The 24,628-nt window shown below is 40.0% G+C and overlaps 1 protein-coding gene and 1 long non-coding RNA gene across 4 annotated transcripts in view; one reads left to right on the top strand and one right to left on the bottom strand.

Moving 5' to 3' along the window:
- The window catches only part of SHROOM2 (shroom family member 2), a 115,850-nt gene extending 93,066 nt beyond the window's left edge, over positions 1 to 22,784 (bottom strand). For 2 of the 3 annotated variants that reach the window (XM_059839732.1, XM_059839733.1), the window contains exon 1: positions 22,496 to 22,784. In XM_059839732.1, coding sequence (XP_059695715.1) covers positions 22,496 to 22,714 — 219 coding nt within the window. In that variant the 5' untranslated portion in view covers positions 22,715 to 22,784. The remainder of the gene's footprint in view (positions 1 to 22,495) is intronic. The other variant, XM_059839731.1, reaches the window with a different exon arrangement.
- A 514-nt stretch (positions 22,785 to 23,298) lies between these two features.
- LOC132323918 (uncharacterized) lies at positions 23,299 to 24,628 on the top strand. The gene is made up of 2 exons (XR_009485465.1): positions 23,299 to 23,711; positions 24,395 to 24,628. It is a non-coding gene; the product is annotated as an uncharacterized LOC132323918 (long non-coding RNA).

The following is a 24,628-nucleotide window of genomic DNA, read 5'->3' as shown; positions in this document are numbered from 1 at the left end:
ACATTTCTGGTCTAGTCGACAGTCACAGACATATTACAGAGAAAACAAAATAATTTGGATTACGTTCACAAATCTGATTTTCTTCCATAGGTATGTACACAAGGCTGCTTGTGAAACCAGAGGTATGCTGAGCAGTAGTGTCCTCTCAGTACAAGAGAAGTCCTTTGAACAAAAGTTTCTCACTCAACACAAAGGAATTTTTCCAATCATCTCCTGTGCTGACTCAGATGCTTTTTGGCTGTCATTATTACCATTTATCAAACAGCTCTGAATGGTTTACCTGAAGTCCCAAAACGAAGTGCCCACTATTCCTTCAAGAATACTTACATAAAGACACTTACAAAGCCTGAAGAATTTACTGTTCTTAACAATTTTCATTAACCAGCTATGACTAGAGTGGCAGAGCTAGCTTCACACACAGCCTCAACAGCTACTTCAGTGTTAAAACCTGAGAATAAATATGCACAAACCACCAGCTGGTTGGATGCACATAAAGAAGGATCCATTATTCTGTGGATCCAGAAGACTTAGAAGTCACTGAATAAGACTTTTTGTTCCCAAATGAGGAAAATGGTGAGAAGCATAAACACTTAAGGCCAAGTAATACTTTAACCTAGTGGCCTCCTCAGTTTTCCTCAACTTGCAACAGAAGAAATTGCATAACAGAGCAATTGAAACAGCCCAGCAAACACAGCAGGTGGTCCTGTCTTACAAGACTTCCACCAATGGCTTTTGAAATTTTACACTTAGCCTGGTATGCACCCATATACATTAAAGAGCCTAAAATGTTAAACATCAGAGGCAAACCAAACATTTACAAAATACAAACCCTATTATTTTGAACAAACCTTGCTGCAATCACAGAGGAATGTTTCCTCTGGCTGCTTTTATGCTCACTTCCATTTATTTATATATATAAAAAAAGCAAACAATATTTTCTTACCTTGTTTTTTTAATTGGCTGCATATGATACAAAATAGTAAGTGATAAGGCTGGAGAGCAAATTTCTGTCTTTTAATGAAGAGACTGATATGCAAAGTATGAGATTTTAAGTTGTCTCAGTTAAAGAAGAGAGGTCCTGCAATTAGAAAAACCTCTGCAAGAATTTTGTCTTTCAAATAGGGAAAAAAAAAAAAAAAATCAAATACCAAAAGACAGTGGGTTTGTAATGACACACTTAAGACAGCCCAATTTACCTCATAGTCATAACAAACTGCTGCTCTATTCTTTCACCAAAAGTACCAGAATACTTAACTTGTTAAGTCTCTCAGCATGAAAGAGTTAAAAAGCACAGATCTGCCATCAATTAATCTTTATTAAGACTCTCCAGAACAAATCACAGTTCTCAGTTATTTAATAGCAAAACACAAAAATCTGAGCTAGTATTATAATTTAAAAACATCCAGAAATGCTGAGCACAAGTTGAGCACTTCACAAAATAGTTGTCCTGCCAATTTTGCTGCATTTTATTTCAAGTTTTGTTTCACAACTATTACCTCCTTATATCTAACTACAACAAATCAATGGACAGAAACAGAAAACTGTAAGCAACTCAGGCTTCCCTACACACAAACACAGCAGTATGGCACCTCATGGTTAATTAGCCCATTTACAGCAAATCAAGCCCACAGCTCAGCAAAGATGCCAGCCTGCTGTATTCTCCAACCACCCAGCCCACACAGTAGGCTGGCAGCAATGATATTTTCTCCTAAGCACAGCTGAGTTCATGTAAGTGAACAAGGGTGTGACAAAATAACAGAAAAAGGAGATTACAAAGAATGCCTGAATCTTGCAGTGAAGTTTCTTTCGCCAAAATGAGATTCAAAGAAAAAAGTGGGGGGCTTTTAAAAAGTCCTGAAACAGGATCCAGGCCCCCAGGTAATATCTAGTTCACAACTAACGTCACATGCCCTTATTTTCCAATAATCTCTATTTTGGCACAAGATGCCTTAAAAAAAACTCGATAATTATGCAAAGACTTGTCATTTCAAAAGGCTCACTCACAGGTCAGAACTCTTCTTTAAATAAGGGAAGCAACATTGTAACTCTGGCTTTAAGGCAGAATAAAAGACTTGCTGCTTCCTTGTGCCTGAGAAAAGCAAATGATGTTCCTATCCAGTCAATGCCAGATAAGTGAATTGTGTTGTCCAAGCACTTGGAGAAATGAAAGAAAACAAATACAGCCAGGCAATTCTACACCACAGAGAGAAATGGAACATACTGAAGAAACACAGAAAGCATTATCAATACATGCAAGTAGTTTAGGGCACAGCAATTATCAAATGTCAAGTCTCAGAGTAGTCAGAATACGAACTGAAAAAGCTCTTAGTACAGGACTGTCCAACAATCCCAGGACTGGTTGGACAGGAGTCTAACAAACAGGACTATCTTACTGAGAAACAGCTTCCTCCTAGAAAGACAAAGTCAATTATCAATTAAGCAATAAACAATACTTAGTGTATTAAAAAAAAAAAAACAACCAACAAAAAACAGGCTATGGTCTGTTATTCCATGAGACTACAGACACACAAAAGCCCCAAACTCTGAAGTAATGCTCAAATTTTGCTGCTAAATATCCATGATCATAAAATGGATTAGGCTTATGTCTTATAAACAAGGTATAGGAGCACTGACAGAATGAAAATACAACTGCTTGTAAAATCTGATTTTGGTCAGGCATCTGTGAGCACAAACCCATTGCTCACACTGCAAGACAGGTTTTATTTCAGGTCACTCTCTAAAATCATCAGGACCATGTAACTTCATTTTGTATACAGTCTTTCCTGCTCCCTCAAAGTCACAATGCTGCTATTCTAACACATGTCAAGAACTGAACTAGAGAATTTTGGAGATCAAGAGGGGAGCCTCAGTATTTGATTGGAGAAGTCAAAATGAATAATTTAGATCTGCATTAACAATCTCTACAGAACCTGAGAAACAATTTATGTGCAATAAACACACCCAGCAAGATGCTGCATTGCCACTAACAGTAAGTGGGGCATTGTATAGAATTTTAAAGGAAAAAAAGTTTCAGAGACAAACCTAAAAGTTCCCATATACCAGAATAATTTCATAAAAAATGGAGAATCAGTAGAACAGTCACACTGATGGAACAGCAAGAGGAAGAAAAAAAACCTGGCCACAACCTTCCAAAAAATCAAGACCAGGCTACGTTTCAAAGCAACTCCTAATCCAGAGTAGGACTCTTCATTTAAAACAACCTTGCTACCTCACAAAATGAAATTAATATATTAATGTCTACAGTAGCCCCACAAAAGTGCAGAGAAAATGACGGCAAGCAAATGACTACTAGTTTCTACTAACTTACACACTACAGAAGATATGGCATTAGTAAAACACAGGAGGCAACAGCAAAAGGTGATTTCTGCAGGCTTCTGTCTTGTAGTTGAGTCACATTCTTTGCAACTCAACAGAAAGAATTATCTGAACAATATATTATACTTCTTTTCTCCCCAGAGAGCATTTCTTACTTTTTTGATGGTATTTCTCAACAAAACCTTTAAAAGAAACTATGCTGTCATAGGATTAAAAATAACTCCTCTCTAAAAGCCCAGTCAGGAGAAAACAAGGGATAGCAAAAAAAAGGCCAGTTTCACAATATTGAAAGGATACCAAAAGCATTTCACTGGCATCTACACCATGGACTGTGCTGTTCAGTATTTCTGGTTTTAGGAGTTTTGGTTCTGGGTTTTGTTCATGTTGTTTTTAGTAATTTTTTTTTAATTGATCTGCAAGAGTATGAACAAAGTTTGTCAGTGATGTAAGACTACCTGGCTTAGTCAAAGCTGCAGTGGCTGCAAAGAGCCCAATGAAGACTGAATTGCCTAAAGTCACTGTAGATAAGGGAACAGACACACAAAACTCCACACACACCCACACACAACAACTATCACCCAAGGCAAGGCTCTCTGGGCATGCCAGAGATCATCACTTGCATCATGCTCTGTCTGCTGTGCTCTGAAAACAGCAGTTCAGTGGTCACCGCCAAACAAGTAAATAAAACATCCACAATGACCAGAAAGGGAAAAGCTTGCTCTCTTTCAGTCACATGATGGTCCTGTGTCATTGAATTCCCTATGTTATTGTAAACAGAAAGTTTCATGGAATCCCACCCAAACTAGAATCTGGCAGAGTTTAGAACATAAGAGCACAGAACATGCTAGTCAGAGATACTGACCCAAAATCTTCACAAAGAAAATTTAATCAAGAGAGACTTGAGCTTAGAAAAGAATCATTCTTCTTGCTCTTCTTGAGCAAGAAGAATGATTATATAATAGACTGCAACATACTATTTTGAATCCAAAACAAAATTGAGAGGGACAGTTCTTTCCCAGAATTATAACAAAGCCAGCTACAGATGTGTAAAATAGCATCATTTTCTTAAAAGCAGATAGGAAACATTGCCAGTAGATACCAAGGAAGGCAAAAGTTCAAAAATACAGTGAGTTTAAAAAATAAATAAATAAAAGTGTCCTGACATGAATTTGCTAGCTAACTTAAACACAAACAATTCAGAAACCTCTTCCTTTCTACTAAAAAACTGTACCAAAAGTGAAAGAAAGGGAAATAATAATTTTTAAATTACATTATACTTCTGCTTCTTAGAACTATTCCTCAGTTATTATTATCAGAACTATTCCTTAGCTACTTCCACAAACAGGAAACTAGGTGCAGTAGACTTTGTCCCTACTCAGTACAGCTGTCCTCATGTTCCTAGATACAGCAGAAATGCCCACCCATACCCCTGTCTCACGATGCTAAGGAGGAAGATGGAGGAAATCAATCTGTAACACAGTACATTAAGCTGGCTACACAGCAGCTACTACAAAATGCATGTTAGCAAGTCAAGAAGAACAAAAAATAATTTCTTTTTTGATTTAAAAGTAGAGGATGCTGTCAACAATTACAAGGCATTTTCAGAAAGAAGTATAAGGTCATGATGTCTCTAAGCAACATGGTGATAGTCAAGAGCAACAGATGTTGTTTTCAGGACTAAACAGATTTGGAAAAACAGTACTGGAAGACTGCATTCATAGAACAGATATTCATAAGATGGCAATCTCAAATGAAGGAGCTACAAAAACAAAAGGTCTTGTCTGAAGACAAGAACAAACATTGAATGATGAAGAAAAAGAAATACAGGCAATATACCAAAATCCTTAAAGAGCGTGGTACCAATTAGCCTGCAATATTCATGGCAACATTGTATGTGGAGCACTAAGAGCATAAAGTCATAAAGTACTAAGTATTTTGAGTGTACTTACAAACCAGAGTCAAACAGGAGCGTTTGAAATTAATTGTTACGAATCTGTATTGCTATTTATCAAAAACAAAAAGGAAATACTACTGACTGGAAAGCACTGCTAACTTATCAGGCTCTCTGGTTTGGACTGGACAGTAGATAAATCACCATTTTGTCAGCACATACTGACAGAGGCTCATCACAGACTCTACCAGTGCCAACAGTTACCACTTATGAAATAGAAGAATTTCAGCAGGGAATTTTAAAGCTTCATGAGGAAATTGTAACTCCAATCCCTAAATAAAGCTGACAAATACTCAATTTTTGCAAAATCTCAGACTACCAAGGCCAAGTTGTGGCAAAACAAAATTACATAAACTTATGACTAAATAAAAATAATTCACAAGTTTTCTCCTTGCTTGCAATGAATCCTTAAATGCACACCTAAATAAATTAACAGAAATCTTCCTAGGCAACATATCATCAACTGAAATTACCAGTCTCCTAACTTTTCCAGAAGGACCCTATAACTGCTTTTTACCTCTGTGAACCACCAGAGTATGTTCTTTAAGACCAGAGAATACTGGTGTTCTTTAAGACCAGAGAATACTGGTGTTCTCTAAATGTATGAAATTTTAAACGTGGAACAAATTAGAAGCTCCTCTCTGAGAATGCACAGAGATGTTTCTGCAACAATAATTATACAGAGACTGCCACAAATCAGGAAAAAATACGTCTAGCCCTTAATGGAAATCTTTGATTGGCAAATCCAAGATGTTTTCCTCATCAGTGGGGTAGCCAATACATCACTATTGTTCATGACATGCATGTTAAGAGCTAATCACATTTGCAAATCTATTAGCCACATTTATTTCCTGCAGATCTTTCCCTCTGAAACCAAGCAACCAGAAACTATGCCCTGATACAAATCCCACGCTCAAGGAGTCCCAGGCTGGCTCCAGCCAGGTTGCAACAGAGCGGCCGTGCATCAGTGTGACACAGCCGCCCAGAGGAAGGTTTCCTTGGGAGAATTACGAGCACAAAACTGATAATGGCCACAGAGATAACCACAAGCTGCTGCTATTGTCATCTCGTATAATAACCTCCAGTGCTGCTGCACACCCTCAGGTCTCCACCCATAAGCAACCCCAAGGAAGAGGAGTATCTTGGAAGAAATAGGCACTGAGGCTTGTTATACACTTAGCACCAAAGAACTTTTAAGCATTTTCCTGGCTAGTGCACAGCACATCACAGAATTATAGAACAGTTTGTGTTGGAAGAGCTAGTTCCTCCCCTGCCACGGGCTCAGATACCTTCAGTTAGAACAGGTTGTTCAATCTTTTGTTTTCATTAAAAACAGGTTACGATTCAAATACATTTACACACCATCAGACATGCTGCATCAAACTCTATGAGAAGGAATGAAAAACAATGTACAGTAATGAGAAAAGTAGGGAATCCAATTTAAAAATTAAATGCAATTTTGGCTTCAACCCTAAAGATTTTCAGGAGGTTTTTGTTTTTTTACTGCCAAGGTGGTCCTTATGAAGAGAATGGATAATTTAAAGAATTTTTCTACACCACAGAGAAGGCCAAAGAGAGCTTTACCTCCCAACACTACTATGACACTTAGTGTAAGACTAAGAATCACCAAGAAGAGCAGGAAATAACACAGTATTCAAAACTACAGAGACATGACATTAAGCATAATAATTTAATTATAACTTGCATCTAACTAATCTCAGTAATTTTTTTCCAGAGTTACTGAAGCTATAGCTAAGTTCTTTAAAAAAAGAAAATAGGGACAAAATATAAAGCATGACTGAAGAAATTCCAACACTATCCTCTATAATTTCAGAAGTCATCTGGAGCTTACATGAAAATATTGTACTATTTCAGAGTAGGACCCGATCTCATATCTTATATAAACAATCTTATGATCATGAGAAACAGGGATTCAAAGCTGTGTTTATCTATCAACAAAGCCACATATTTTCATTTGAGTATCCTACAAACACAATGCAATACAAAACAAAACCCATTTTTCCCCTATACTTAACCTGAATGGTATCAGTCAAAACTTTCATTGCTCCATTGGCCTGTGACTAATTAACAACTTGACAGATTACAGATCCTCTGACTTAATAGATACTCTGCCACCATACAACTCCAGCTTTTTGGTTTTGAATCCCAATGTAGTTTTCTGTTTCTTCAGAAACTCTGAATGGACAATGTACTAAAAGGGCCCATCAGTACACAAAACAGCTTTATTTCTGATCTGCTTTCTTCCAGGTACACTGACACCGAGCCAATAATTTCTTTAACATTGAGCAAGTACCTTTCAAAAACAAACAAAAAAACCCACAAAAAAACCAACAACAAGCCACCAAGCAAGAGTAAACATAAGAACAAAGTTCCAAGACATACTGCTTAAAGGGTAGAAACTATTACTATTATTTCAAACATGGCCAAGTCTTCAAGCTTCTTAAAATTAAAAATCCATTGCATTTTGGTCTGTGCTTCAATTTCCGTGAGTGAAATTCACTTCAACAGTTTTAAAGTAACTTTGGCTGTTCTCCAGCACCATACTAGATTTTCAACATACTTTTAACAAACTGGAAGCTTGTGTCAATTGTCAGCACCAGGATTAAAAAACCTGCCAATTTATGGTGATGGCAACCTTGGCTGAAACACCCAAGACCCTGCACTATCACTTCTTTTATTGCCACTGCATCATCAACTTCACATTAAAACCTTGGTCTCTTCTTGCCTTGGGGGGAAGTCCCCATCTCATGTGCACAACCTGCACTGCATTACCGAGGTGCAATAACTGAGGTAACAGCTTACAGGTTTGGGTTTTTTCCCATTCCTTTGAGAATGAGCTCCAGCATTCAGTAAACAAAGGTTATGAACTTCAAGATTCAATTTTAATACATAACTTTGAAACCTTTCAAGATACTGGCATCCTTTATCAGATTTTTGGTCAGTTCAGGAAACAGATCTGTGAACATAAATCAAATAAGAACAAAATGCATTTGAAATGTCACTTTTTTTTTAAAGAAAAAACCTCAAAACCAAAACCCTGAATATGCTGGAGGTCATAAGGTGTTCCTGCTTTCCTTCCAAAACTGCAAGCTTTGCATAACATGTACTCAAGAATGGAAAATTCCTTTTCTGACACTGTACATTAAAGCTGGCTCTGCTGTTTAAAATGCCTAACTACTAGTCATGATCCTTCTGCCTCAACTCGCAGCCTAATCAGAAAGGGAAGTAACTCAGAATATCTCAGAAAAGAGACACATTTTTCTAGTGCTTTATGAAAATTTAATCAGCACCTGGACAACTATCATCAAACACTACAAAACATCCCCAAACCTTGCTATGCACTCTTGTCTTCAAAACTAAAGCTGGGTGAGATGTTTTAGCTGCATGACTCACAGAGATAGAGAAAAAACAATGTGCTCTCTTGCGTACCAAAATTCACAGGATACTTTTTCAGGTCACAGTTTGTTATGTGTACTCTGGCTTTGAATTAAAAAAAACAGACTGATTAACTTCAAATACAACTACAAAAACATAAAAGTCACTGCTCTTCCTGCAAGCTATTGAGTTCATTTGTATTTAAATGTATGGTATAGAAAATACAGACATCATTTTGTTGCTCTTATTTACATATATTACACCTTTCTAATGAAGTAGTATCTAAGCCATGGTTATACAAAAATCATGTTGTGTCCTCATCTTACTCCAAGACCCATTTCAGTAATTAACCACAGGTGGTATTAACCACTTCATTAATCAAAGTTGCTCAATGCTTCCATTTTGAGATCATACTGTTTTTCAGTGGCTGATGAATTTGCCATAGTTCAATTAGTTAGGTAGAAACTCTCCACTGTACACGTAAGGTTCAAACATTGATTTTTCTTACATTTCAACTGAAATGGTTCACCCAGTTCCAAGGAACAAATGAAGAAATAAAATTATGAAAAGAAATCTTTATGTTAAGAAGTAAAACTGGCAACTACATTTGAAATACTCCAGTGACCCCTGCTTCAGGAGAAGAAGTAATCAGACAGCATCCACAATGTCATGCCTTATGTCTCTTCACCTTTAAAAGTACCCAGCTATTAGAAGTCTCAATCAACTGCAAGTCCTGAGAGAAGGTCCTTCACATTTTGTAGGCTTTGGCTTTTAAAGGCAAAACAAGCTTTGGAGATAGGTAAAGAAATAGCACAGTGAAAGAAGCAGGTAAAGAAAGAAAATGTTGACTATTTAATGGAATTCAGAATCACTCATGTAGAAAATGACAAGGGAAAAAGATTTTTAGGTAAGAAGAGGTAACACTCAAATGGGTTAAAGGAAATTCAGAAGAGTCTGAGCCCAAGCACCAGAAAGAAGAAGAAATTACAACACATCCCCTCCAGAACCTGGAGACCAGGTTCCTGAATCCAAACATTCTTTTGGCAATGGAGAAACCTAAATCCACTGCACAAGGTATCCCAGTCACCTTCTAATGCTGAGTCCCACAGGAAAATTAGTTTGAAAAATGCAGTTCAGCTGATAAAATTACATAGATACCACTAGGACATCAGTTTTATTTTGCCTTCTCTTAAAAAAAAAAAAAAAAAAGTAAGTAAAAGCAAAAAAAACCCACCCAAAACTATTACAAGAATATAAAATGTAAAGACCGAATCACTCTGTAAAATTATTTCAGACTATTACACATATACAACCCTAGCCCACACTCCTTACAACCATGCAGAATAACATGCTAATGCTGAATTTCATGTACAAACAGAATCATAGAAGGGTTTGGTTTGGAAGAGACCTTAAAGATCATCTTGTTCCAAAACCATGGCCAGGGGCAGGGACACCTTTCACTAGATCACATTGCTCAAAAACCCACCTGCCCTTGCCTTGAACACTCCCAGGGATGGGGCATCCAGAGTCAACAGATTTAAACAAATCAGAAAAATAAAATAAAAAAAATCAGTGCAAAGTTCAAAATCATTTTTTAAAATCAGTAATTACTAGCAGCGTGGTATTGAAAGGTATAAAACCAATTTTCTTTAGTATCAAAACAAGCGGCCCAAAAAAAGTCACAGAAATTTCTCCAAATTCAGAAGAAAACTTGGCCATAAAAAACTGCAGCCAGCATCAATCAAATGGAACAGAAAAATCCAAAGTTTTAGGCAAAGAAGTCCCTATAAGAGATGCAGACCCAGATATAATATGTCATGATTTAATTTAGCACTGATTTAGCAAACATGCTCTCCTAGATAGCTACATGTCAAGTATTTTTTGGTAGCCAAAAATAAGAAGAGGCAAAATAGTTTTCTTTTTACTCTGATATTAATAATAGTTATGCCCATTCTGTCCTCAGAAGAGAGGTGAACACATTTTAGATTCAGACTGCTTGTTAATTCAAAAGTTAGGAAACAGGAGATAATTATTTTCAAAATTATTTTGGTACTTGAATTTCATTTTCACTGGAAGTCAGCTGGACTAAAGCCTGTTAGTCACTGCAGAGCATGTGACTGTATACCATGATGTTGCCACTCCCTGCTGATCTTCTCCTCTCCCTCTAATCAGTTAATTAAATTGCTCATGCAACATTTCCCCAGTCAGCTTTCAGCAAAATAAACCAGGTTGCTAAAGACTCGATGTTTGCAGCACTGGATTTAAGGTGGAGCCTACACTAGCCCAACACCTTTAGGCTGAAATGCAGGGTGATGGCACCAATTGACACAATACAGACAGTAGCCTCCAATTACTGCTAGTAATGTGCAGACAAACTAAACTTTTTTATTTTGTCTGCAGCTAGAAGAAAACATGCACATGCTCCCCTCATTCTGCTGAAACTTGTATGTTGTGCTATCACCTTAGGCAACTGATGAAATCATCATCAATCTTCATCATTGATAGTATCTTTCTATTACAGAGCTGTAAGTGTGTGAACATCACCAGAAATTGAAGGAAATTCAAGTGGTCAGCAAGGACGTATTTTGGCTACAAAATTATATTTCCATATAAAGTTTTATTATCAACAATTGTTTCAAATGGCTGGCTGACCTTCTATATAAGTAGTCCACAATGGGGTTTTTTTTGCCTCGCACTCAGGTACTGACTCACCTCACTCCATTCATCTCTTCTACTTTCTGAAGCACCAAAAGCATCTATGCATTTTAAGCAGGTACTGGGTTTAATTTTGTAAACACAGACCTAACCGTACACTTTGGTACATTACTTATGATGAACACTGTAGATAGAACAATACTTTGTGCTTGTGTCTGCTGTGAAGAAAAATTAACAGAATCACCTTTTGACACAACTTTGTGTACCCCAAGGGTTTTCAAATATCTGTGTTCTAGGTCTTAATAGACTACAAAGTCTTTGTCACTGTAATAGTTCAGCACTTCTGCATCATGTCTGTTTCATGATAAAGAAGACTTCTGTGAAATAGTATGTTCTATTCATCACCAGAGGCAAAGCAGACAATTCCACAGAGGTACATAAGCAACCCATGGCAAAAGAGGTAATTAATTTACAAGATCTCTCAATTTTCAATGCAGTAGATTTCCAGCTCTTTGCTTCTGATGAAGCTTTGAGAACCCAGACCCTTTACTGTCCTCAAGGGAGCAAACAACCACCAAAGAGCCACATGCAACTTCACCTGCATATTCTGATCACTGACATCTGTGACATAACAGGTCACAGCTACTATATTTGTTGAGATGATGATTTCCTGAATCAGACAGAAGAAATTCAGTTGAGCAACAAAAGACTTGTCTTGCACCCCTCCCTAACAAGAGACTGAGTAATTACAGAAACTCCTCAGGTCTCCAAGGTGTCAGAAAAGGCACAGCCCTACTCCCTGCCTGTGATTGCTATCTTCCACAGCAGTCAGGAAAAACATCAAGTTCCCAGAAGGTAAAATGTGTAGGAAAAAACTTATTTTACCAATATATCATTGGAGTTTCCATTTTATAGGTAGAGGAGCAAATTGTTTGATGTTACCTTTTACAAGATAGGATAATGGGAAAAGAATAAGAAGTACAAAAGTTCTATACATAGTAAGAATACATAGTTTAAAAGGAGAAAAAATTACCTCAGAACTTAAAAGTTGTGTTCTACCAATTTTTTGAAATTTAGGAGAAGCACTATGACATGAGTGTTGCATTTAAGAGAATTCAGTATTTCTGTCATATCTCCCAGCCACAGAACAAGACAGTGATTTTTAATTTTACAGAAGCCTTTCTATTTGAAAATAAAGGCACTTGACCAAAATAGTCATGTAAAAAAAAGATTTAAAACTGTTTATAAAAGCTGTTCTTTAAAGTATACAGTTCTCTTAAGTCTTGAGTTAGCTATTCAAAACAATAATTATGTTTAACAGACATATGAAGCTTCAAGTTTTCCCTGCTATCCTAAAATTCTTTCCACATATAAACACCCAATAAAACACTACTTTATGTCAACACAGTATGTTTGCATCTTTCTTTTACTTGAATGAAAGGCTGTGAAATGGATGCTTTGCTATTCCATTAAAAAAAATGAGACAACCGCAAATGTTTCTGCTGAAAATCTAATGTTCTGCTTTCTTCTGGGTCAACAAAATATGTATTTGTAGAGAAAAGAAAAAAAATTTCAATACTGTAATTATTGCATTATCCAGAATCCAAACACTTATCAGGAGTTGCATAGTTCATTACATCAGGTATCAGCCAGCTAAACACCCACAAGCCCATTTTTGCATGTAATTTGCTTAAGAAAATTAACACACTGATGACTAACTGACACTGTGTAGGAAGCACTTCACTTCCTTTGTCATTAAATCATGTTTCTACGATACTATCCTAAAATACTTGAGTATTTTAATGAAAAATACACAGCTTCCAAATAAAGTATTGCTATTCCCAAACAGTATTCACTGAACCAAATCAGAAGCTTATTTCCTAAGGAATGCTGACTAGTTTATATGTATTTGGGAAAGTGGGAGACATTGCTTTATTTTATAATTTATGTGGAAGTCTTCAAAGCAACTGTGTAGCAAAGTATGTTTTATCTCAAGAGAGAAAAAAATCGAAAATAATCTTTTTGTATAGCTTTGTGAAGGTTTTTGAGAAGAAGCATATTTTACTGAAGAGGAAAAGTACTGAAACTGCAATTTGAAGTACAGCAGTAGGTACCTGCGCATCACTTCTAAACAAATTTACTGTACTTCCATGCTCCCCATTGACAGATCCCTCCCTCCTTCAGCTATCCAGACTTGACTGCAAGTCCATTATGGAGAGAATATACTAGAAGGACTGAGGACAAAGAACTTAAACTTCTTACTCTAAAATGAAGAAGTTTGGCCATTTTAAAAGGCTCTGGATATTTTTTTCAGATAAGTTTCACATGGATCTTTTTTCATTAAAAAAAAACAAAACAACAAACACTTAAAGCACAACTTCTAATGAAGTTCATGCATTTCCATTATAAAAAAACCCTTAGTTTCAGTAGGTATGCTACAGTTTCCACAAAATCAAATTGAATTTACCTTCACACATCAGCAAAAGCATTCTTAGACTCTGCCAAACTGCTTAGAGATGCCTGTCTGCTATTACCAGAACATTAAACATCCAGTTGTAGTAGATTATACAAATGCACAGCCAAAGTCGAGAGTATTTTCTGTGCAGTGAGTACAGAAATGATCTAAAACTTATAAACATGATTGACAGAACAGCAAAGAGCCTGGAGCAAAGAAAAGATCCAATAAAGCCACCTACAATCACAATAACAAGAACACCCTCAATCATGATCCACTTTCCTTCTGAAAGGTCACTAATCCAGAGAAATGACTGCAAGAATGGATGAACCTGCACTGTTACTAGCTGTCCAAAGGGATACAGCCTCTCAAGCACTGAAGGAGATTTCCCTACTATGTTACTCATTTCTAGCTTTCAGACACTGAGATTTGTCCCACCCTTTTTTGGACCACCTTGAAAAACAGGCCACTTTACATCTTTAAAAAAATTAAAATCTTCATTATTAAGTACAGTTCTTCAGAAAATCTGTATCTAAGAAATGTGATAATGTGTTTCCTAGCTCATATATCAGTTAATAGATTTTTCTAAGCAAGTAAGAGAAATTGTAACATTTCCAAGAACCTAACGATTTAGACATGAACAGATTTAAATGGGGAGAAAGCAGGGCTGGTGGCAGAGGGGAAGTGTTCCTTTCTGTATGGGGTGAGGTAGGAGAAGTACAGGGACAGGATGAGAGGCATTCCCCTCAGTGCCAATACTACTGAGCTTTTGGCTAATAGCTCAAACCTTTCAGTAGATTTTGGAATTTCACCAGGGCTTGGAGGAACTTTGAAATAACCATCTCTTTTCTATCATCAAACACTCAGCTCCATCTGTTTCTACTCTAAGAGTCAACCCAAGAATTGTGTACCTGACAAAAGCTATTTGGTTTCTCAAAGCTGCAATTTGCTGCATTTCTAGCATTTACCAGCAAGTTGGCTCTTTCTGCCTGGGGGAGTCCAGCACACCACAAAGACCTTCAGATACACATGAAGGCCACTAAAAAAGCCCCAAAAATTATGTGGTAGATGCCATTCTCTTATCTGCAATAAGAGATCTGTGCTTACCAAAAATGCCCTGAATTATTCAGAGACTGAACACTAATACTGTATTAATTTATGGAGAGAGGAAGGAAGTTCTCTCCTAAGGTCATAAATGTTGTCCTTGGTAGGTAACAACTCTCCCCTGATTAGCTTGATAAATCAAAATTAAAAGCTATGCTCAGAAACAATCTGAGAAATAAATTCTTAAAAAATATTTTAGCTATAGGCACACACACGCTGATCTTGCTCAGTAATATTTTACCTTACTACAGGTATCCATGGAAGATCCGGGTAGGTGTTGAAGAACCAGGGATTTCCTCAGCTTCTCACACAATTGACAGCAAGTGGCAGGCACCTCCAGAAAGCAATTCAGAGCACTTAAGTCCTGCCTAATTTAAATACTACAAAACACTTTTCAAAACTATCTCCTTCTAGTAAACATTCATCTTAAACCCGGATGAACACCAGCGGAAGTCCCCGGCTTGGCAAAACACATACAGGGGGTACAAACACATTCAGAAGTCCGTCAAGTTGGTTTTTGAAAACTGATTTCAGTTCAAAACTTTGTAGACTATTCCTGTCACTGAATTAATGCATTTAAACACAAAACATTCAGTAACCCATTTCAAAACCCTTACATTCTCTCTTGCTCGTGTATGACCGCATCTGTGAGGTCAGAAGTAGTACAAAAATTACAACTCCCAATAATTCCCCCCAGAGTAGTGATAATATTCTTGGAGAGGGTGTGAGGGAATAAGGAGAGCACAGCATACTTCCTGCATAACCCTCAGGAAACTGAAAATATTATGCTACGTGGACTTAGAAAGCTTTCAAGATTGTTTCTTACCTTAAAGATAAGCAACCCACCCCACACACACCCCAAAAAAAGCCCCGAAGTAAAAACAAGCCCAAACCCAAAAGTCCAGAATTATGTTAAGTTTTATAGAGAGGCATCAATACCAAATAGGTTCAAAATAGACAGCTGAAAGCAAGTCCTCATAGATTAAATGAAGTCTTAGCATAACTGCATTGATTTTTATTTTACCTGTGAAAATCTTTATGCACTATAACTCTTAAATGCAGAGCAAGTAAAAAAATCTCCTTAAAATCTAGGACCTGTCTCAAACTTCTATGACAAACTGACTCGCAGACCTAGATCCATACACATATTAGGTATTTTATGTATAGATTACAAATGCATAGGGAGACTAAATACAAATAGCTTTTCTTGAGAAGAAAGAAGCTCACATGTAATAAAATACTGGCTTTGTTGCTACCAAACAGTTGTTTCCTCTAATCTATTCACAGCCATGTTTCAATTCCCATTTACCTTATTCTTTCCACACTCCCATACTTTAAACACTCATTAAGCAGGAGCACACACAATGAATCAAGGTCTGCAGATAAAAATAAGTACAGTCATTGAGTAACTGAGTAAAGCATATGTAGCATATGCATAAACACCACACATACCCACACTGGTTTTCCTCTTAAAAAAGAAACAAACAAAACTATAAACATGAGGGATACCTAGATAATAAACTGCATTACTGGCAAATCTCTGGTAACAGCAAGCAACAACTAGAGGTGTCTTGCAGATCTCTTATTTCCACGCTGATGTGTATGTTAGCATCCAAAACTCATACTGAAAAGCACACATTAACATATGTATGAACTAACAACCAGAGAAGTTTAAATTGTCCTTTAACAGACCAAACTTTCAGTCAATCCAGCTCTCTCACTCCTATTGCAGTAACTATTCCCACAAAACACACAATTCTTCTGGCAGACGCCACAGACATGAATGATTCTGCTCGTGTTTTCTTCCAAACTAAAAAAATCATGATAAATTTGCTCAAGTAGCTGAAAGAGGAAAATGCAGAAGAGATAAAAAGCAATTTGGAACAAACCAGTATATCCAAAACTTGGAAATTCACTTGTTGTAACAAAGTTTCTTAGTTCTGATTTTAAACAGAGCACTCTGAGTCCTCTGGAAGATTTTTTTCCCTGAAATGTAGTGTGAAATGCACAAAGGAAGACTGCAATTTCAGTAATGCAAATGCTCACACCATTAAACCCCACTCTCACACTGTTTGACTGCTAAGCACCTAATTTAACTGACTTGAGACTTCTGAAGTCACAAGCCTTTAAACTATCCTTTCATTTCAACTCCTTACAGTTTGAGATCACGTGGCAATATCCAACATAACTTTTAAATGCAACTTCCAAAACTGCTGCCATTTCAACTGTTAAAGCCCTCACAAAAACAAAACAAATCACCAAAAAAACAAACCCCCCCCCCACACACAAAAAAAAACCAACCACAAAAAAAACCCCAAAAAACAAAACCCTGCAAACCCAACCTCCCAAGCTTCAGACTTCCACACCACATATGAGGGTGGTGGGCTCCACCATTCTGCCAGTAAATTAACACTCATAATAAAGAGGTCATTCACTAGCCATTAGAGCACTAAAATTGAGACCATTCCCTTCATCAACTAGCTTACCAAATTAAAAGCAATAAGATCTTCCTGTATCAAAGCAAGCCAACTCCTCTCTTCCAGTAATAGAAACCTGGGCTCTAATAACCAGACTCCAAGGAAAACACCACCCAGAACAGTTTCTATAGCATTGAAAAAAAAAGCCCAATGCCCAATTTTTAACATATTTGGCAGGGGGGGGGGAAGTATAAATACCTACATGATATTATTTCAAGCCTAAAACATTCATTTTAAACACATTTCCTAATATTTCTCAACTATCAAATTGAGCAACACAAAAAGATCCAACTCAGACCATAAGCCCCTTGTGCAAGATTAGAAGCTGAATAAACGTTTCAAAAGAAACACAGAACATGATCTGATACATTCTTTCAAAATTGTTCACTAACATACTTGTTAAAATTCTGACACATACAGGTCAGTAATTCTACCTGGGATTGATGACCAAGAGAAAATGAAGAGAAAAGAAAACAGAATGAATAATCCTCCATGTATTATCTTTCTAGAACTGAAGGAAGTGAATGAAATTTGTTGGGATACGGAGACCTAGATTAGAATTCTTTCTTGGCCACAGTACAATGCCTCCTAAGAACTTATAAATCAGCTATTTACACAAATGGCTGCATTTAAGTTGAAGCAGTCAGGAATTTCACAGGATTACTCGTAAATGCTGGTTTTGTGGACATCAAGCTTCATAGCCAAGTTTAAGAACTGTTAGGGTCTACAAAAGGGCAGCTCACCTCAAACACCTAACTTGAGGGAAGAAACTGGTATTTGTGTTTGATTAGGTCTTTTTTTTTTTAATTAATTTGCATACAGCATCAATAAAGCTCTTTTACACCCTAAATATTGTTGCAATATGGTGATGCAAGTAATTGCTTTTAGTTATGTGTTTAAGGCCAAAGAATAAAGAATTATCTAAATAAACCAGTAATCACTTACTACTCAAACACCAAATTAATACAAGTCACATGGAGAAGTCTTGCAGCCAATTAAGAGAGAAGCATTTCTTTATACAATTTAAATTATTGTTAGGTTAAAAAAAATTACAATTCACAGCTAACCGCAGACAGAAGCACGTTAGGAAAGTGCAGTGTAATAAAGAAAATAAAGGTTCTGAGTCTGTCTGATACTCCTTTTAAAAGGCAGCACCTCCAGCTGGGGCATGAATTCAGCACTGATTCAGGAGACAAGAACTCTATCTACTAAATCAACAACAAAACTTCTTGCAACAGTCCAGGTTTCACTTGGAAATCTTGCTGAAATACCAGCCAAGCTCAGCCTTGATTAGACTGCAATGAGATCATAGCTTTAGGAGGTATAGCTGTAGGCTCTTGTAAAGCTGATACTAAAGAGAAATTTATTTAAATGATACATCAATCTTTCTTGAAATTAATGAACTAGAATGTTCTCATATTTATTAATGTCATATGGATAAAGCTGACTGCAGAACATCTTCAGAGTTCTTAAGGATATTGTTAGCACAGGAAGTTAGCACACCACCCACAATCAATAGTATGATTGACACTGCAAGTTGGGCATCTCAGATAAGAGCACTTCTAAAGTAAAAGTAATCAAGATAATGCAGCTATGGGAGATTTTCAAAAGATTCACTCTTGAGCACTCTGACTTTTCATTTTCATTATTTCCAAAAAGACCACCTTCTTCAGATGTTGTTTTTTTAAAAAAGGGGAAAATACAAACTAAGGCTCTTGTGACTTCTAATTATTGTCCTCAAAGTTCTCATTTCACCTTTTGTTGAAATATGCATGTTGCCATAAAAAGCAAGTCCTTTCTTTTAAGATGTCAAATTAGGCAAGAACAAGCTGCCTTTGGGCAATTTTTTTTGGAATGTTATCACACACACATGCAGAGATCAGAAAAAAATGCAAAGCATTTTTTTAAAGGGACATTAAAAAATAATGGTATGCAACACAATGACAATGCTAAAAGACTTTTTTCTTAAATATTAGCAACACCATTTGCACTTGGGTGGGGCAAGCTTTAGACGACCAGCTATGTTTAAAGTTCGAGCAAGCTGTATCATGCACCGTTTTTTTCTGTACCTATTGCAGCAATAACAAAAAGGGCAAGGGAAAAAAAAAGTAAAAAGGCTTGTGCCTGGCAGGTGAACTTGATACTCTGCCTACCTGGTTCTATTTCTGGACTATTTCTTCAAGTCTTGTTTCAGGTACAGGAAGAAAAGCTACTGTGAATGGAGAAACCTGCCCACCCTGAAAATGCTGGGCCCACTGCTAGGCACCAGCAGTGTGACTGTGCACTGACCTCTCCCGGGGCAAAGCACTTCCCTCACAGCATCAATCATGGAATGGTTTGGGTTGGAAGGGACCTTTAAAGGTCATCCAGTGCAACCCCGCTGCAATGAGCAGGGACAAAACGCCAGCAGCTGAGCACACACTTACACCCTTGGTAAGGCTGGACACATTTTCTTCTCTTTAGCATGCCTTACTTTCTCTGATTATTGGCAATTTGGTGGATCAAAAGACACTCTTGTTTTAATTGACTTAATTTCTAAAAAATTCCCAAATAGTATTTGTTGCCAGAATTTGCCCTAGACTCTCCCCATGATACCTGTAGTAAAAAATTTCCCTTCCTGTCAGCAAGTGAAATCGCCACACAACCAGAGAAATGGAGAAGTGTATTACAGAGAAAAGCGCTGAAAAATGAACACCATATATTTACTCATGAATTTTTCAATTACAGTATCTTTTGGTGCTTCTTCTCCAGCAGTTGTGCCATATATGCTAAAGAAAGTGGCAAATATTTACAAACACAGACTTCCCAGCATTTACATCAAGGTGCAACTTTCTTCAAAGGCTGATTTTGCTTTTGAGACTGTAAAAGCACAGAGACAAGCAGAATTTTAGAAATCCCCCTTAAGCAGCTGCTATCTGAGACTCCATTCACACCTTGTCACATTCCTCGAAGAGTTGGCAGTTGTCGTCATCCACCCTCACTTCCCCAGAGATGCTCTGGACTAGAGTGAGGCAGAGCTTTATAGTCAGCTAACGCTTAAGCACAGTTTGAATCCACAAAACCAGGAGTTTTTCCACAGGTGTCCTGAAGGATTTAGTCCACTGGGTTTTCCTGGGTCTCCCACTGACCAGCCATCAGTCTTCTGAGAAGGAAGGACACATGCCACAGAGAAAAGCACTGGTGAAACGGCATCTCCTCATCCATGGCAGCCCAATGATCCTCACTCAGGAACAGGGTAACAAGTTCAGAGCTCTCTTCAGCTGAGAGGAGACAAAAATTATATCTCCTGCAAGGAGGGACTGTTTTAACCACTCTCTTTTAAATTATACTTCCCACCACTAGAAGGAGTACAGTAAAAAACCAAAACACCACGGATGGGTGGGCCAAATCAAGATGGAAAATTTTGCAGCTAAAAAAATCATAGTCCTGGGCACACAAGTTTCAGTCCCTGGTTTCAAAACTATTTCTATACCACGGTATCCAACAAGAGCAAATAAATATATACTCCAAATTTTAAACCCAAAGATCCATGTTCCCCTCTTATTCTTAGGTCTGTACAGATGGACCCAGACTGCTCTTCCCCAGAGCAGCACAGCTGTGTGGTTCCACTTAATTATTCCTTTGCAACAGACCCAGTTTAAAAGGTTCCCAGGCACAGACACTTCTCTCCACATACCACAGCCACATCCTCATGCCACAAATACTTATGCCTGTTACTTAATACCTAGGTAACATTATGAATAAGCATCACTGATCAGTCTTTAGATGTAGCACTTATTAGCCATTGCCAGAAAGGTGGAATTATTGGAATTGGAACTTAATAGCTAGTGCATACATAGTAAAAGAGCTCTTTTCTCCTTTTCTCAAATACTCCAGCTTTGCTGTTCTCTTATTCAGGACAGTGGTAAGTGGCCAACACTCCTGCAGTCATTTTTCAGCCTATACATCTGACACTGACTGTTGTTCCTTGAAAAACAGCACTAGGGAAGTGATCTAGAAACAGATGGTTTGAAAAGTTCTCACTGGGAAAGTCCATAACACAGTTGCTTCAAGGGTGGGAGAAGGGAACCAACTAGAAAACTCACAACAAAACCAGATGAAAAATAAGATAATTTCTGTTGTGGATAAACCAGGACTTGTTGACCTCTGACACTCTCTGGCACTTTCAAAATGGGAACAGGCAGACTCCAGAGGACTTGGAGACAAAAGCATATATATAACTTTCTGACAGATCTTGAGCAAAATGTGCTTTGCTAATGTGACTTTTTTTTCACTGCAACATATGGATCTATTTTCACGTGCTTTCACTGTGCAACATGAAAGCTGTCTTCACTGCAAAAACCAACAATTACTGAGAATGGGGGCTCTTAAGTCAAAACACATTCAGATGAAAAAAAATTTCTACAAAACATGAAGCATTTCTTTAACTTGTGTCCAATACGCTGAGAGTAAATCTGTAACTATACAAGGACAAGAAAAAAAATTTTAAAAAAACACAAAAGAGAAAAAAAGTAGGCAACCAAATGGTGCATATATACCCAAGGACGTCCCTCTATCCCGTCTTCGGTGCATGGATTTGGTCACTATCCACAAGACCTTTTTGTTTCAAGAAGAAGGGACAAACAAAAGGCTATCCTAATTACTTAGAATTTGCAAGTGCAACGGCAGCGGAGAAAACAGCCTCGGAGCCGCGAGTTTCAGTCTCCATACCCTACTGCGCCAGGAGCCCGGAGGGGAAAGAGAGAGGGAACAGCCCAGCAGAGAGTTTCGGGTCCCCCAGCCAGTTACCAGCGCCCACAACGACGGCGCCGGCTTTTTACTGGGGCGTACGAGCGGCCAGAAGCGGCAGCCCGGAGCCGCCACGCTGCCTGCGCCCAGCAACCTGTTGCCCCCAGAGCGGCTGGGATGAGCCCCGCACCCTCCGGTACCGCTCCCCGGGCGCTGGCAGCGGCCGTGCGGCCCTGGAGCACCCCCGGCTCGGCGGCACCTGCGCTGGGCGCGCTGCCCCGCGGTACCTGCGCCCCAGGCTGCGGGCAGGCGGCGCGGCCGGGCTGTCACCGCCGCGGGCACGGCAAAATGGAGCCGGCCGGACCCACCTCCCCCCGCCCCGGCGACGCTCACCTTGGTGATGATGAGGGGCTCTCCGTGCTCCCGTCCGCCCTTCACAGTGAAGCCCCACGGAGCCCCGCCGGTCAGCTGCACCTCCACCAGCTTGTAGCCCTCAGATGCCCGCTGCTCCACCATCACCATCACGGGCCCCGGTTCCACCAGTCCGGCGCCGAGCCGAGAGTCACCGACGGCCAGCCGCTCCCGTCCGCCCAGCAGCCCCACGTCCTCCATGGAGCGCCCGTCGCCGCCGGGGCTGGCTCGCCTCTGCCGGCCGCTCCCCGGTGCGCGCCAGCCGGCGGCCGCCCGCGGAGCCACCTACCCGCCCCGCAGCGCCGGCCGGCCCGGCCCCATCGGCGGCAAGAGAGGGCTGCTCCGCCCGCCCCCTCCCCTTCCTCCTCCCCCGCAGCCCGCGGTATTGTCTCACGCCGAGGCCGGAGCCCGGCGGCGGGGGGGCGGCACCAACTTGTGGCAACTTGGCGGCGCGGTAAATGCCGCCGAGTAACGCGGAGTGCTGGGAGGAGCGCGGCGAGGAGAGGCGCCCCCGCCTCCCCTTAGTCTCGGAAAGGGGACGAAAGCCGCGTTTCACCAGCGGGGCAGCCGCTCGCCCCTCCCAGAGAGCGGCAGCCCCGCAGCGCGATCCCCCGGCCGAGGAGGAGGGGGGAGAGGGGAGCAGCCCAGGGCCGGCCGCCAGACAAAGGCAGCGGCGAGAAAGTCCGTGAGCCCCGAGTCACCCCGAGGCCGTACCCGTGTCACCCCACCACACGCAGGAGCAGCCGCGCCTCCCCTCCACCCCCGTTCGCAAACAAAAGCGGCGAGCAGGTGGAGGGTGGGGTGAAAGGGCAGCCGGCGGCTGCGGCCGTCCCCCGGGCAGGGACGCCCCGCCTTCGCCGTGCCAGGCGGCGGGGGGCCGGGGTTGGGAGCGCAGAGGGGGCCGGCTCTTCCCGTCTCACCGCGGTGTTCGGGAGGGGAAGCCGGGCAATGCGGGGGGCAGGTCAGGGGGCAGCCGCAGCGGGAGCCGAAGGAAGGAGGAGCTTTCAGCCGGCCCCTCCCGGCCCGCCCTGCCTCCACCACCTGTGGGGCGGGAGGGGCCCGCGGGCTCCGGGCCGCGCTCTCCGGCCCGGCCCCTCTAGCGGCGGCCCCGCGGCACCGCCCGGCCCGGCCCGGCCCCCGCCGCTGCCACAACCGATGGGCCGGGCCGGGCGCCGACTGGAACCGGCGGGAAACACAGGTGAAGCTTTCAGCAAAGAAATCCAATAGAGAAGAGATTTGGAGTCCCAGATTTTTAAAAGAGTTTGATGGCAGAGTGCGAGGCAGCACTAGACGCGCTAATCTGAAGGCAAATCTTGGATGGGAAATAAATACAGGGTTTGAGTTTGCCTGATGCCTTCACTGAGTTAGTGGTGAGGCTGGGAGTGAAATACTTATCTTTTGCAGTTCTCACGAATCACTTATAGGAGGTGAATCACTTATAGGAGGTGAATTAATTGAATCACTTTATAGGAGGTTTCAGTGCCTTAAATCAGGACCAGACTTGGCCTAGAGTACCAGTGTCCTAACACACAATCCTCCTTGGCATTTCACTGCCAAACAGGCAAACTGCTGCTTGATCTATGACAGAGGGAAATCTCTATTTTCGTTTGTGCAAGACTAGTGAACCTCAAGGTACTTTTTCATGTGACGAGCTGTCTCATGGAGGTGCCTGGTTATATGCAGTGGGATTTTAAGGTTTTGTATGATGATGTAACAGGTCCTATATTTTGCTTTCTGAAAGTGAATCTTGGAACATTCTGATTATGTGGTTTGTTCCTCTAATTCCTGTTTCAGTTGGTTTATTTCTCATAAAACTCTCCTGCCTCAAACTAAACCTTTTTTTTTTTTCCTTTTTTTTTTTTTTCCCTACAATACTTCTAGGATTAGCTACAGGATGTTTCTTCAATACCTAGAGAAAACTTTGGGTTCAGGATTGAGAACACCTGAGTCGTCAATTCCAGCAGCAGATTGGAGAACATCTAGAAAAAAGAAAAATACCTGATTATGATGATTGTTGTTCCCTTGTGATTAAAGGACAGAAGGAGCGGTGGAGGGGGTACTCAAACTCAGGAATCCTTTTATGAGAATCCTGCAAAATACAAACCATATACCAAA

Source organism: Haemorhous mexicanus, chromosome 2 (assembly GCF_027477595.1).
Source record: "Haemorhous mexicanus isolate bHaeMex1 chromosome 2, bHaeMex1.pri, whole genome shotgun sequence".
In the NCBI taxonomy this organism is placed as follows: domain Eukaryota; kingdom Metazoa; phylum Chordata; class Aves; order Passeriformes; family Fringillidae; genus Haemorhous; species Haemorhous mexicanus.
Note: the sequence above shows the minus strand (reverse complement) of the source record. Positions and strands in the feature narration are given on the sequence as shown.